General features: G+C 35.0%; 1 protein-coding gene across 2 annotated transcripts in view; it reads left to right on the forward strand.

The window, feature by feature from the left end:
* The window catches only part of Znf654 (zinc finger protein 654), an 81,786-nt gene extending 78,648 nt beyond the window's left edge, over window positions 1-3,138 (forward strand). For both annotated transcript variants that reach the window (XM_076868167.2, XM_076868168.2), the window contains one exon: window positions 26-3,138. In XM_076868167.2, the coding sequence (XP_076724282.1) occupies window positions 26-33 (8 nt within the window). In that variant the 3' untranslated portion in view covers window positions 34-3,138. The remainder of the gene's footprint in view (window positions 1-25) is intronic.
* Window positions 3,139-14,760: the final 11,622 nt, after the last annotated feature.

Raw genomic sequence — 14,760 nt, forward strand, 5'->3', positions numbered from 1 at the left:
TTAATAGACATGTTCTGTTTTACAGGTGCCTGATAAAAATGTTTCAGAAAGATCTGTCGATCAAGCAGTAGTGTGAAAAAAAAACAAAACAAAACACTACTTCAAGAAAACGCATCATCAGTTTGCTATTTCCCTGATGGCCTTAATTTTAGAGTGGTCTCGGATTACTAAAGATAAAAGACAAAGCACATTTTCTAGAATGAACTTGCAGAGGAGATGTGCTGGTTTTAGACTCCAAAAGGGTTATTATAAAACTCCCAAAGTACCAGTTATCCAGAATACCACATTTTCAAAAACTTTATGATGATTAATAGCAGCATGTTCAGTTTTGCTTATGTGAAAACATGTTTGGGCAACAAACCGGAGGGGGAAAAAAAACCCAGCTATGGCCTTACAGAAAAGGAAAAGTTAATCCAGTATAAAAAAGGAGGTGGAGGGAAAGCTGGTTTAAAACAATAAACAATGTAAATCATTCTACAAATGGAATTTGTTTTTTTGTCATGCATAATCAGATTATGTCCTTCTTTCTGGTCAACCTTTTAAGGAACCACTGCTATTTGGTTTGTGATATAATTTAGTAGCTGATACATAGAAAAAAGCTTGCTTTATCACCATGCTATCTATTAAAGATTGTAACTGTTTCCAGATTGATTAGACAGGCCAAACCTCAATGAATGATGATACCAGCATTTAAAATTAAAAAACAATAAAAAAAATGCTTTGCTAATGAGCTCTTGATAGAACCTTCCACTTTCCACTTTTGTAATATAAATTGGTTATATTTTAAAACACATCAGTGTCAGTTAAATGGAAAAGTACCATTGGTAATTTGGGGGTGTTATGGGAGGAATCTAAGACCATTACAGGCTACGTAGTTGAAGGAAAACACTGAATTGCAAATTCTTCAATGTGAATAATGGTAAAAGCACACTGGGATATTTTATTTGTATATAATGTTAGGACATTGCTTGATGATTCATAGTAAGGTCCTTTAGACATTAGTGTGAGTTATCTAAGTACAGTCCTATGAAAATAACTGGCTTAAAAAATGTCAGCTAAGAATCAGGTTGAGAATTCATTCATTTTATTCAGTTAGAATTAATTCCAAAATAAGCCATACTACTTATGTTTTTTATTCATTAGTGATGAATTTGGTCTGCATAGTAATGTTTATATATAAAAGTAAGTATTTACACAAAAATTTGCACAGCAGGAACATAATAAGAGATATATTAATGCATTATTTTCCTTGGTGACCAGTAATTTTCCTAAGGAAGATTTAACTTAATAAATTATTAAAACATACATTTAAAAATTTTTTTAAATACCCTCTCAGATGTTTTCCATTTGTCCCATTGTTGAAAGGAGGATGCTTAAAGATCTTTTACCTAATAGTATGTTAATGTAAAACAGGAGTAAAAAGGTAAAATGCAAAGGCAAATTCTTTAAAAACTGACCCACTAATATACAGATGTCAGCCAACTATTCCAATTATTTCAGCTGTTAAATTTTTTTTTTCAAGGCAGACAATCTCATCAGATCCTACTACTACAAATTTTAGGAATACTGGAGCTTCTTGAGTAAGATTATTAGGAAAAAATGGGACATTTCTTCCAAGGTAGCATCCAAACTTTTATTAAATTTTATTTCCAGGTCATAATAGATCAGATAATCTAAAAACTACGTCTCAGTTATATTAGTTTATTTATCATGGGCATTCACTACTATGCAATGATGGTCATTATGTCCATTCCAATGAAATTTAAGTTTGTTTTGTTATGTAGCCTACATTAGGCTGTGGAATTTACATGTAGATAACAAATAAATAAAAACAACTCCTAATCAAGTTTTTAAATCCTTTCTTTAAAGGACAATGTTTTCCATACTTCGTGATACTGAAAATGTAATAATTGAGTTTTATTTCAGTTCATTCTAAAAATACATCTTGTAATAAAAATTTTGTTTGGAAACTGGTTCATCTGGACAATGAAGTTTTTTTGAAATAAAATTTCTGCTTTGTACATTCCAGAAGTTTAAAATAGAATTTTGCCACATTTTTTTTACTTTTAATTTTTTATAAGTTGTGATCATTGACACAAATATATGCCCACAAAGTGTTAATATTTTCACTGATTTTGAAGTTCATGCTAAGATGTTTCAACGTATTCCACATGATATTATTTTGTTTTTACTCCAAAGATTTACTCCTACTTTTTATTAGAAAATTTTCTGTAAGAGATCAAATTGGTTGATATAAATCAAGAAATGTCATAAAGTTCTACTTAACTACATTGTTGTTTTTATTTATACACTTCTCAAATAACGCCTATTGAAATAATGTATTTTCTTCTGTCTCTTAAAATGTAAACCTATATCTTTTTGCTTTTATGGAGTCCATAAAATTCTAACAGTTTTAATTTTGGATTCAGAAAGAAAGGAAAATGTCTTTTTACTCCTCAGATTATTTTCGTTTTCTTCTTTTCTACTTCTCTTCTGAGGATATGACATCTTACATGAATCAAGTTTCAAATCTTTGTTTTGAATAAAAATTTCCTTCAAAAAATTAAACATTAACTTTCTGCTGTGTCAGCGAGGTCAAGAAAAGAGCAAGTCTGAATTTTTGCTGCTCACCATAGACTATACTGAAAAGGGGAATCTCCGTGGACAAGGACACTGGTACTTTGGGCTTTAGCCATATTCCTTTTTTTAAAAAACCACCAACTATATAACGCATACATAATTTATATTATTGAACTTGTGATTCTTTTCAAATCACACAGAAGGTTCAGCCGTACTCCTTTCACGTTTGGTTTAATACTATTGTATGGGTGAAAAAACCTAAAAGGGATGATAGTGTTTATTTTTTAATTTATTTGGTACTGTAAAACACCTTTTTGGAATGAGTAAATGCTGCATACGCATTTTGGAATTGTAATATGTGAAAGATATTACCGATTCAGCAAGAAAGGAAATTTGTGCTTCCTTGTTGAACATTAAATTATTTTACTTTGCATTTTATAAGAGTACAAATTAAAACTGAGCCATTGAACTGCAATAAATCAACAATAGTGTCTCATTTCAAGAAATTTTTTGTACTGTACATAGATTTGTTCAATAAAACATTGTCCTTGTTGATAATGCAAGTGTTCAGTTTTATGTAGTACATGCTTTCAAAAGGAATTAGGCTTATTTAAGGTAAAACATTTTATGTCTCATCATTAAAGGAATGGGGTATTTCAGTTACTGTCATTACCACAATCAGATTATTGTAAATATACCCAAATTTGATTATGATTTTTTATAAACATTATAATACAGAAAAATCTAACAGTTTACACAAAATAGACATTTTTAAACATTATTTTAACAAATGTCCATATGCAGGAACAATAGATGACAGAATTCTATTATTAAAGACACTTCAGGTAAGTGGTTTCAGTGTGATAAAGAACTCTGCTTAGTGGGGGTAAAGAAATATCAGAACTCTCCACCAAAGGCTTACCCATTCATTCACTGTCTAGTGAATGGATATGTGTATATCCATCACCCAAAGATGAACTTGTGGGTGAGCTGAAAAATAAAAAAAAAAAAGTAGACTGAAGTCATGTTAAATTATTAGGATATCCTGGGCATGGTGGCACAGGCCTGTAGTCCCAGCAGAAGGACCATTTGAGCACAGGAGTTTGGAGCAAGCCTGAGAAATGGGGAGACTCAAATCTCTTATACAGGGAGATCTAGATGTATAGCTCAGTGGTAGGGCACATGCTTAGCATGTGTGAAGCTCTGGTTTTAATCCCCAGCACATACAAATATTAAAATATAAATCACAATGAAATACATTCCTACAAAAGTATTTCAGTGGGGAAATGTTTAGGTTAATAATGTGTAACCAAAAATGATGTTGTTGGCCATAACACTTAAATGGGAAAAATGAAGCTTTGTGTATAAAAATAACCACTTTTAATGCAATGAGATAGAACTGCAAGTGAATGAATAGATAATGATTTATCATGATTTGCACATATTACACAAATGAGAAAGTTGTTGAAACAGTATAGTTCTGAGGTGTAAAATTCTGATTGTGGATTCAAGACAGCAATTTAGAGGAAGGCTACATTCTTAGCTGCTCTGCAGCATGGGATTCAAGCAGCCAGTACTGCTCCTCAGTAAGATGGGTGAAAGAGATTTCGCTAAAATTCAATACTGGACAATCAGAATGTCATAATCAAATTTGGGTATATTAACCAAAGATGACAGAGTACCTTGGAGCTGAGCCAGTTATGACAGTGGCAGCTGTAATGGCACTGGTTCACCACAGAGGGAGGGAGAATACAGAAATAGATTTGGTACATAAAAACCTGAGATCAGAAAAGAGCCCTGAACTTAACTGATCCTGAGGCTGCCCTAAGCACTAGTGTTTGAAAAGGGCTGTTTCCCAACTGGCTTCAGAGAACTGAGGCAGAGCCATCTTGAAGTGGTCATGCTGCGGCTGTTGTTGCAGAGCTAGGGTATCAGCAATTTTAGCATTTTTAATATAGTTATTTTCCTTGCCTTCTCTTTTGAGAGTTAGGATTCTTTGATTTGTATATTTTTCAGTGTATTTGTTTATATTTATTTTCCTCTGTTAACAGCCAAATTCTAACCGCAAGTACTTACTATGCGGTGTAAGGTGTACCTAGAAGAACATGAGTGAAACAGGCATAGAGAAGATTGTAACTAGGAGGATTCATGTTGAAAAAGGAAGGGGGAGTCCAGCTCACTTCTCTTTTAGTCTGGAAGCTCGCGTGACCAGCAGAAGCAGGCCAGAAATATGAATGGGAGTGTGAATACACTTAGGGATTAATTCTGGGAAGGCTGTGTTCTGGATACCATCATGTGTGAACTGGGAACTGGCTCCCATTCTTGGGATGCTCCTTAGATCCAGAACCCCAAAAGATAGGAGCAACTTTCAGGCCCTAAGGGTGTGTTGATCAAATTTCTCTAGAGCAGATACCACTCAAAAAAGTCCCTGAGGCCTGATTAGACCTAAGCCCCACCCCTCAGAAGTCCACTCCCTTAACTCTGAAGCAGCTGCACCCTAGGAGTGCACTGCTCTGGTCTGTGTTGACAAAATTCCAACTGACAGTATATTCCACTCCATTCTACCTTATACTGCTGAGAAGGAAAGCTGAGAATTATTTGAATGAGATTCAGACTTAAGCTACTACAACTGGCAGCTCAGAGAGCAATATAAAAAGAGTAAGGATTTAACAACCCACAGCCCTTGCTTTTGCTTTCAGGACATAGCTCAAGAAGACATGGAAAGACAGGTGGGCATATTCAATGCCCATACATCGTTGGTGACTATTTTGACCACCATTAGTGGAGACTAAGGTCTCCCCACCCCCAACCTGTGTGTGTGTGTGTGTGTGTGTGTGTGTGTTTTCTTGATGTGCTGATTGGTTCAGAGACACATACATATATATTTGTTTCTTTTTTTCTTCAATTTTCGCATTTTTAATTTTTACTGTAGTTATTTTTTCTTGCTTTATCTTTTGAGAGGATTCTTTGGTTTGTATGTTTTCATTGTATTTTTTCTATTAACAGCCAAATTCTATTATTCTCTCCTTTGTTTCTGGTATTTGTTCTCTTCCTTCTTTATTACCATCACATGCTACATCTCTTCTGCAGTCTCTGTTCAATTTTTTATTTTCTCTTAACTGTATCTTGATTATCTTTTAAAATTGATTTATGTAACTCCTGCCCCTATCATTATTGATGATGAAATTAGTAGTGCTGTGGATGATACAGTTGACAGTAGTATGCTTTAAATCCAGATTTAGTTCATGGCTATTGTTTTTACTACTGACAATTGCTGACCTCACATTCCTGTTTAGTTGGCAATAATATTATACATGTCATATTAGGAACTGGGTATTTATTTTAATGCTATATATAGTTTGCATTGGTTGTTTCTATTATTTGTTTTGCCCTATTCTGTGAGGTTCTGGGAACCTACATGGATACTATAAATTCAAAGGGTAGAGACTCTGCTGTTGGACTAAACTCAACCTTTTGGTAGTGCACCTTGCTGCACACACAAATTAATGACACTCAATCTTTAGCTACCCTTTAATACAAAGAATACAAAAGATGAAAACCCAAACTAATGACCAGACCCAAGTAGAAACAGACAGGGGTAGGTCCCCAGGTCCCACCTACAGACATCCACTGAACAGAATTAACACCAAGGCTACGGATACCACACATACAAGGGGAGTCTCAATCTAGATTATTCTAGGACATTTTGGCAAGTGAAGACTGTGCCCTAAAAAGGCCCATACATAAGAGCAGAAGAGAAATGCCTCCCAACAGATTCACAAAACAGAAATACAAGAAACATGAGCACACAATGTTATATGATACTTCCTAGAGTTCATAATTCACCAGTAACTGACCCAAAGATACTGATGTGGATGAAATATCAGATAAAGAATTCAAAGAATCATTTAAAAAGTGATCAAGAGAATGCAGAATAACAACTTTATGAATTAATGAAGTAAGTACAGAATATGAATGAGAAATTCAATAAGGAGATAGAAATATTAGGGGAAACCCCCCAGAAATCTTAGAAATGAAAGACACAATAAATCAAATAAAATGTTCAGTTGAAAGTTTCTCTACTATAGTAGGCCATGTTGAAGACGGAATCTCAGAGCTGGAGGACAATGTGGCAGCCTTGAACAGTCAGTCATTATTAAAGGAAAAAATGTGACCATGATCAGAATATACAAGAACTCTGGGGCAACATTAAGAAAGCAAATTTAAGAATCACTGAAATTGAGGAGGGTTTTGAGATGTAGGTCAATGGAATAAATTAATATCTTCAGGAAAATAACAACAGAAAATGTTCTGAACCTTCAGAATGAGATGGACTTCTAGATACAGAAGGCATTCAGAACCCCAAGATCAAAATAAAAACCTTTTCATGACACATTATAATTAAAATGCCTAATATACAGAACAAAAATAGAATTTTAAAAGCCTCAATACAAAAAGATCAGGTCACATTTAGAGGCAAGCCAATCAGAATCATTTCTGATTTCTGAGTACAAACTCTCAAAGGCAGTAGGGCTTGTAATGATATATTCCAAGTCCCAAAAGAAAATAACTCAACCAAGGCTGTTATATCCAGCCAAGGTTATCCTTCAAAATTGAAGAGAAATATAAAATTTCCAAGATAAACAGAGATTAAAAGAATTCATGGCAACTAAACAAGCACTACAAAATTTACTTAGTGAAATACTCCATACAGTAGAAATCAAAAACAAACTCAAAAGAGTTCACAGATGAACAACTTTCATTTGAAGAGTAGCTAAACAAATAAGAATCTAGCTCACTATAAGTAAATCAAAATGCCAGGAATTAATAAACATCTCTCTGTAGTAACGTAAGTGGTCTCAACTCTAATTAGAAGCCATAGGCTGGCAGAATGGATTAAAAAATGAGACCCAACTGTAAATTGTTTGTAAAAGTCACATCCTACAAACTCTAAATTCATTCTATAAAGCCAATATCACACTCATACCAAAACCAGATAAGGACACATCAATATAAGAAAACTATTATAGACAAATATCCCTGATGAACTTTAGATGCAAAAGTACTTTGTAAAATACTAGCAAGTCATGTTCAATATTAAGAAAACTGGACAAAAAGACTAAGTTGGTTTTATTCCAAAGACACAAGGATGGTTTAATATATACAAACCAATAAATGTAATTCATCACATTAATCTATTTATGCAAAAAAATCAGAAAAACAATTGCATTCACAATAGCCAATCAATAAATAAATAAATAAATAAGATCTAGCCAAGAAAGTGAAAGACCTCTACAATGAAAACTATAGAACACTGAAGGAAGAAAGAAATTGAAGAAAACCTGAGAACAAGGAAAGACCTCTCATGTTTGTAAATAAGCAGAATTAATATTGTTATAACAGCCTTACTACAAAAAGCAATATACAGATTTGATGCAATCCCCATCAAAATATCAATGACATTCTTCACAGAACTAGAAAAAAATTCCTAAAATTCATTTGGACGAATTTAAAAGGCCCAGAATACCCAAAGCAATTCTAAGCCAAAAAAAGAAAAGAAAAGAAAAACGCTACAGTCACAATACCTGACTTCAATTTATACTACAGAGCTACAAAAACAAATACTGCATGCTACTGACATAACAACAGACACATAGACCAAAGTTACAGAATAGAATATATATAGAGAGACAAACCCACACATCTATAGTCATCTGATCTGTGACAAAGATGTCAAAAACATACATTGGTAAAAAGACAGCTTTTTAAAAAATTGGGCCAGGAAAAAATGGTTATGCACATGTAGAAGAATGAAACTACACCTTTATCTCTCATCTCGCACCAAAATCAAGTCAAAATGGATCAGAGACCTAGGAATTAAACCAGAAATTATGAAACTCCTAGAAGAAAATGTAGGGTTAACATTCCAACATAGAGGCACAGGCAACATCTTCTCAACAGGACCCCTAAAGCTCAGGAAATAGTGCCATGTGTTAATACATGGGATGGCATCAAATTAAAATGTTTCTGCACAGCAAAGGAAACAATTAGGAATGTGAAGAGAGAACTATCTCAGCATCACAGTCTAGTGAATAGGAGAATCTGGCATCTAGGAACTTCCACTGGAAATTTCTTCTGGCCAAGACCACTCAGACATATTATGAGCCCTATCCAAGCTCTTTCCCAGGTCCTACACAGCAACGGAGATGGGGGTGACCTGCTGCAGCCACATAGCCTCTCAGAGATGGATGTGACTTGCCAAGATGCCAATCAACCTGTTGACTGCAAGACATCAAGAAGCAAGACTCCAACTCCACCCCTGAAACCTTATCTCTGCCTTTGATGTACTCTGTTAAATAAACTACAGGAACCATTTTTTATTTGTCCTGCTCCAGCTCCTGTGTAGGCTGGATCTATCAGGTGCTCTACTTGAAAACTTCAATTATTTCTGACTTATTTTCTCTGGTGGCTTATATCTTCTTGGGAAGGCAAAAGGAGCCCCTGGCAAGGTGCTGGCTGCTTCCCCATAAATATGTTCAACAACTTTAGCAATTAGGGAAGTGCAAATCAAAACTACACTGAGATTTCATCTCACACCAGTCAGAATAGCGGTCATCAAGAATACAAATAATAATAAATGCTAGAGAGGATGTGGAGAAAAAGGAACACTTTTTCATTGTTGATGGGATTGTAAATGAAAATAACCACTATGGAAATCAGTATGGAGGTTCTTCAAAACACTAGGCATGAAACCACCATATGACTCAGCTATGCCACTCCTTGGTATTTAATATGGAGGTTCTTCAAAATACTAGGTATGGAACCACCATATGACTCAGCTATACCACTCCTTGGTATTTATGCTGAAGAATTAAAATCATCATACTACAGTGATACATGCATACCCATGTTTATTGCAGCACAGTCAACCTAGGTGTCCATCAACAGATGAATGGATAAAGAAAATCTGGTGTATATATACACAATGGAGTTTTATTCAGCCATAAATAAAAATGAAATTATGTCATTTCCAGGCAAATGGCCGGAACTAAGGACTATTATGTTAAGTGAAATAAGGCAAACTCAGAAGGTTAAGGGCTGTATGTTTTCTCTCATGAGAAAGCTAGAGGGGAAAAGGAAAAGAAAAATGGATGCAATTCTCATGAAAATCAAAAGGATATCAAAAGAGGGAAGGAACCAAGAGGTGGGAGGTGGTAAGGAAGGGGGAAAGTGCTGGTGATATTGGGCAAATTATATTATTATATTATGTATTGTGTGAATGTACAAATAAGTAACAACAAGCCACCAGTATATATTACTGTAATGTACCATTAAAAAATGTGGAGAAAAACTGTGTCATATAAAATAAAATGTGACATAATTACATTCATATAATCTTAGACTAAATGTGAACTATTTTTGAACAATGAATGCACTAAGATATTTGGGTAAATTATTGGAATTTATATAACTTTCTTGAAGTTTCCAGAAACTTCCAAGTTTCTAGAATTGAAGAATTCTAGTTACTAAGTATGCTTTAACGATAACCCAATTAAGTTGCTTTTCACTGTGTCTTAGTCTATTTTGTGTTGTTTTAATAGAATACCTGACTGGATAAAGTCTAAAAGGTTTATTTGGTTCACAATTCTGGTGGTTGGAAGCACTAAACAGCATGGTGCCACACCTAGATATATCATAACATGTGGAGAGGCAGAAATGGAACCAGTGTGTAAAGGAGGCATATATGCCAGCAAGGAAACAAAAAAGAGGGGAGGGGGTCCAGGCTCACTCTTATAATAAATGTATCTCAGAAGCCAACCAACTCCTTTGAGAATTACATTGATTCCTTCCAAAAGTGGTACCCCCATGAGCTGATCATTTTGTAAGAGTTCAACCACCTTGGTATCATTAAACCAAGGATGGAACTTTTTTCCCCCCTATTGCTGTTATCCACTGATTTTGAAATCAATATAAATCTTATATTATGCTAGATGCTTTGGTGTTCGTATGAGCATTTGGGGGACACAATCAAATCGTATCAATACCAAAGCACCTAGCATAATATCAGATTTTTATTGATTTCAATACTCAGTGGATAACAGCAACAGAGGTTGGGGCTATATATCAATTTTAAGTGGAGTCAATCCAATATTATATGGAATAAAAATTAAAAAAATAAGAGGTTCATTCTTTTTTGATAGGTCCTCTAAATTGGGAAGAAATTCTTTTATTCTACTAAATTACTGTGTATCAGCTACTTTCTATGTAGTACCTCTATAATTTATGCTTGTTAATTCAAGCATAAACATAAACACTGCTTTTCAGACACCAAGACTCAAAGACCAACTAAAATCACACAGTTAATAAATGGAGAGGTGGGAATGAAAATCATAAGTGTCCTAAAACCATATTTCCATTCTGCCATGTGAGTTTCCCTACAAATATAGAATATGAGTGAATCTAATATATGCAAATAGAAAGGGCTAGCATGGCCTGAGGATCAGTAATTTCAGAGACAGGATAAAGTCTGATACAGATATTTCATTGCCTGACTGATATTTCATTATCTTCTACTAGCAGTGACTCGTAAAAGTGTGGACCCTGGAGCAGCAGAATCAGCATCACTGGGGAAATTGTCAGAAATGCTAAATATTGGTCAGGTTGAGAACCAATCTGACATTTAACAAGTAAGTTTTCCAGGTAATTCTTGTGTAAGCTAAGGTTTGAAAACGACAGATCTAGAGTAATACAGTTAATTTTATTTCACCAGAAAGTAATCTGTTTCCTCTTAAATTAATAGATCCTTCTCAGGAACTGTTTCTAAGACATTTAAATTTTCCCATTAGTTGGTACTTAAATAACTACAGTTGGGTGAATAGATATTTAACTAGTAAGACCTAATAACTGAAACTTCTCAAACTTGGAGAATATTTTTTATTTCTGTTCAAGAAAGAATTCAGTGTAATGTTTACTGAAAACAGACAAACAGGCATGAAGATTTGTTGTACTAAAATTCTAGCATGATAGTTTTATGATAGAATAAACCTAAGGAATTAAGGATATTCTACTGAAATCAGACTTCCTTATCTATAAAAGTAGATATAAGAATTGCAAGGTTATAAGAATTAAGTCTGTTAGGGGTGTGGTGCTGATTTTTGTCATGATTTTTCTAAATTTCTCTTGTTATGGTTACTGTCCCAATTTTGGCTCCAGTCATGTTGATAACGGCAACTGTCCTCATCATGCCATTTTGTTCTATGCATTTTTCACTACTGCTCTCCCTCGCAGGTAATTCTTCAGCCTCCTCCTGCACCACCTTTACTAATTCAATCTTTCTTAGGCATCACCATTGCTCCAGAAACCTGACCTTCATTACTCTGTATTCCTATTAAAATATACTTTGTCCAGTGTTCCTTCTCTCAGTAAATGGTTTGTGCTTGTGGTACAAACCAATTAAAATCTTGAAGTTATTCCTATGACATCCTCCACCCAAGCCACCATCTTCTCTCACCTGGACTACTATGGTAGTGTCCTCGTTGGAGGACCCTTATCCTCTACTTTTTTTTAAATTGTGGTATTGGAGATTGAACCCAGTTGTTCTATAACTGAGCTACATCCCTAGACCTTTTTGTTTTATTTTTTTTTTATAATTCACTAAGTTGTCCAGGTGTACCTTGAATTTATGATCTTCCTGTCTCAGCTTCCTGAATAGCTGGAATAGTATGGGCCACTGGGCTTGGCTCTTCCACTGTTGCCTTCCTTCAGTCTATTCTTCACACCACCAAAGTGTGATCCTGTTTGAAATAAGCCAGATTATTCCATGCCTCAGCTTAAAACCCTAAAGTGACTTTACAACTCATTTATTTAACAAATATTCATTGCATACCTACTATGTGTCGGTCTTTGGAACAAAACAAACAAACATACTTGCTTCACAGAACTCATCTTCTACTGGTGTCAACAAACGATACAGTATAAGTATCATCCAATACAATAGCCACTAGCCACATGTGGCTATTATGATTTAACTGAAATTCAAATAAGACTTTAAGTTCTGTTCTTCAGTTGTACTAGCCACATTATAAGATCTCAACAGCTATCAGTAGCTGATGATTACTATTATTTGGCAGTACATACACAGAACATTTTCTTTATCTCAGATAGCATTTTGACAGGTTATTTTATATCAGAGGTTCTCAACTGGGAGTGATTTTGCTGTCTCTCAGGGAACATATGGCAACAATAGAGGTATTTTTGATTATCTCAACTCAAAGGAGGCAGTTACTAACACCTTGTTGATAGAAAGTAGGGATGCTCAAAAGCATCCTACAATGCACTAGTCAATTCCTATGACAAAAAATTATGCTTCGTAAGATATGTCAATAGTGCTACATTCAGGAAAAATAAAGTCTAATTCAAACTATTTCTCCTAATATATTCAAAACACAGATTATTTTCAACAGTAGATCCTTCCCCAGACCCCTGTGACAACCAATCAATTAATTTTGTAGTGGCAGACACTAGCTGGGTGTCCTCTATTCAATGCTAATACCTTATACCTAGAGACAGAATCAGGTCCCACAGATTGAAGCTCAGTTCCAAGATTATATGCTCCCTGAACCACTTTAGACACCAGTCTGAAGCCCCAGTTTTATCTTTGCTTCAGACTGATTAGCTATAATCAGGTTCTCATAACCTCTTCCTGTGTTTGATTAATTTGCTCTAGTAGTTTGCAGAACTCAGGGAAACACTTAAATTTACTAGTTGATTACAAAGGATATTACAAAGGATATACAAAGGATACAGATGAACAATTACAAAGGTCTAACTTTGGGAGAAGAGGCTCAGAGCTTCCGTGTCCTCTCCAGATGTGCCAACCTCCAGGAAGTTTCATTAGTTCAGCTAGTCACAAGCTCTATGGAATGTGTACTCTTTATGGAGACTTGTTTTTTGGAGACTTCACTGCACAAACATGACTGAAGCATAAACAATCACATCAAAATGTAACTCAACAAAAGAGGTGTGATCTAATGCTAACAGATGGAGTGGGGTTGGTTTGTCTGCTAAGCATTCTTCTTGGCCACTCTGTGCAGCACTCCTTCCTCCAGGGTATGGCACAAGACCCCTTTTGAATGAGGAAGGTCTTACCACCAACTTTCAGACAAGGGTAGGTCAAAGAATTTCATTATGACCAGTTCTAAGATAGAGAGGCAGAAGATTAGAAGTTTTATGATTCATGTTGGGGAAGAAAATTCTAGTTTCTATGGCCTGCTCTAGGGAGGGATTTACAAACCATTGATAAAAATCAAAATAAATATAAAATCATTTTCTTCCTTAAGGATTGCGCTACTCCAGCCTCTTATACCTCCTTCCTTTGTGCCAAGAATATCCCTTCATCTACAAAATCTGTACTATTTCTTTTGCCTAGATCATTCCTCTGTGGGTCATGTTCTCACTTCCTTCTGACATTTCTTTCAGTATCACTTTGAGAAGTCTTTCCTTACAACTTCTTGATTTGTCTTCATAACATCTACCAGCAGAGTATACAGTTTCTTACATGTCTATATTCTGTTTCCTTCCACTGGAATGCAATCCCCAAAGACCTTGTGTTTATCCTCAGTACAAAGAACAATACCTGGCAAATTGACATTTGGCTGCATAATAAATATTATTTTTAAATGAAGTAATGAATGAATAAAAAGACAATCAGGCATGACTTCTGTGAGGTCCCACACCAGTAGAAATAAGCACTTAATTTTCTCTCTCTTTTCCCCCTTATTTACTGGGAATTAAATCCAGGGACTCTCTAAGGTGCCCAGGCTGGCCTCAAAATTTTGATTATCCTGCCTCAGCTCCTGGGTTTCTGGGATTACAGTCCTGTGACAGGATACCTGGCTACAGCTCTTTGCTAGAAAAACTTCTGAAAGCTCTGAGAGAGAGAGAGAGAGAGAGAGAGAGAGAGAGAGAGAGAGAGAGATAGATAGATAGATAGAGGGAGATAGATATTGATTTTTCACAATTTTAAGTAAGTAGTAAAATAGAAATTCATCAATGCTTAATAAAAAACCGAATTGGTGTATACTGGGTAAATGGTACACCAAATAACATCCATTGGTAATTTAACCGTGCCTTGTTTTAAAGACCATACGGTGTATTTTATGACATTTAGCTATTGTTTAA

Source organism: Callospermophilus lateralis, chromosome 10 (assembly GCF_048772815.1).
Source record: "Callospermophilus lateralis isolate mCalLat2 chromosome 10, mCalLat2.hap1, whole genome shotgun sequence".
Classification (NCBI taxonomy): Eukaryota; Metazoa; Chordata; class Mammalia; order Rodentia; family Sciuridae; genus Callospermophilus; species Callospermophilus lateralis.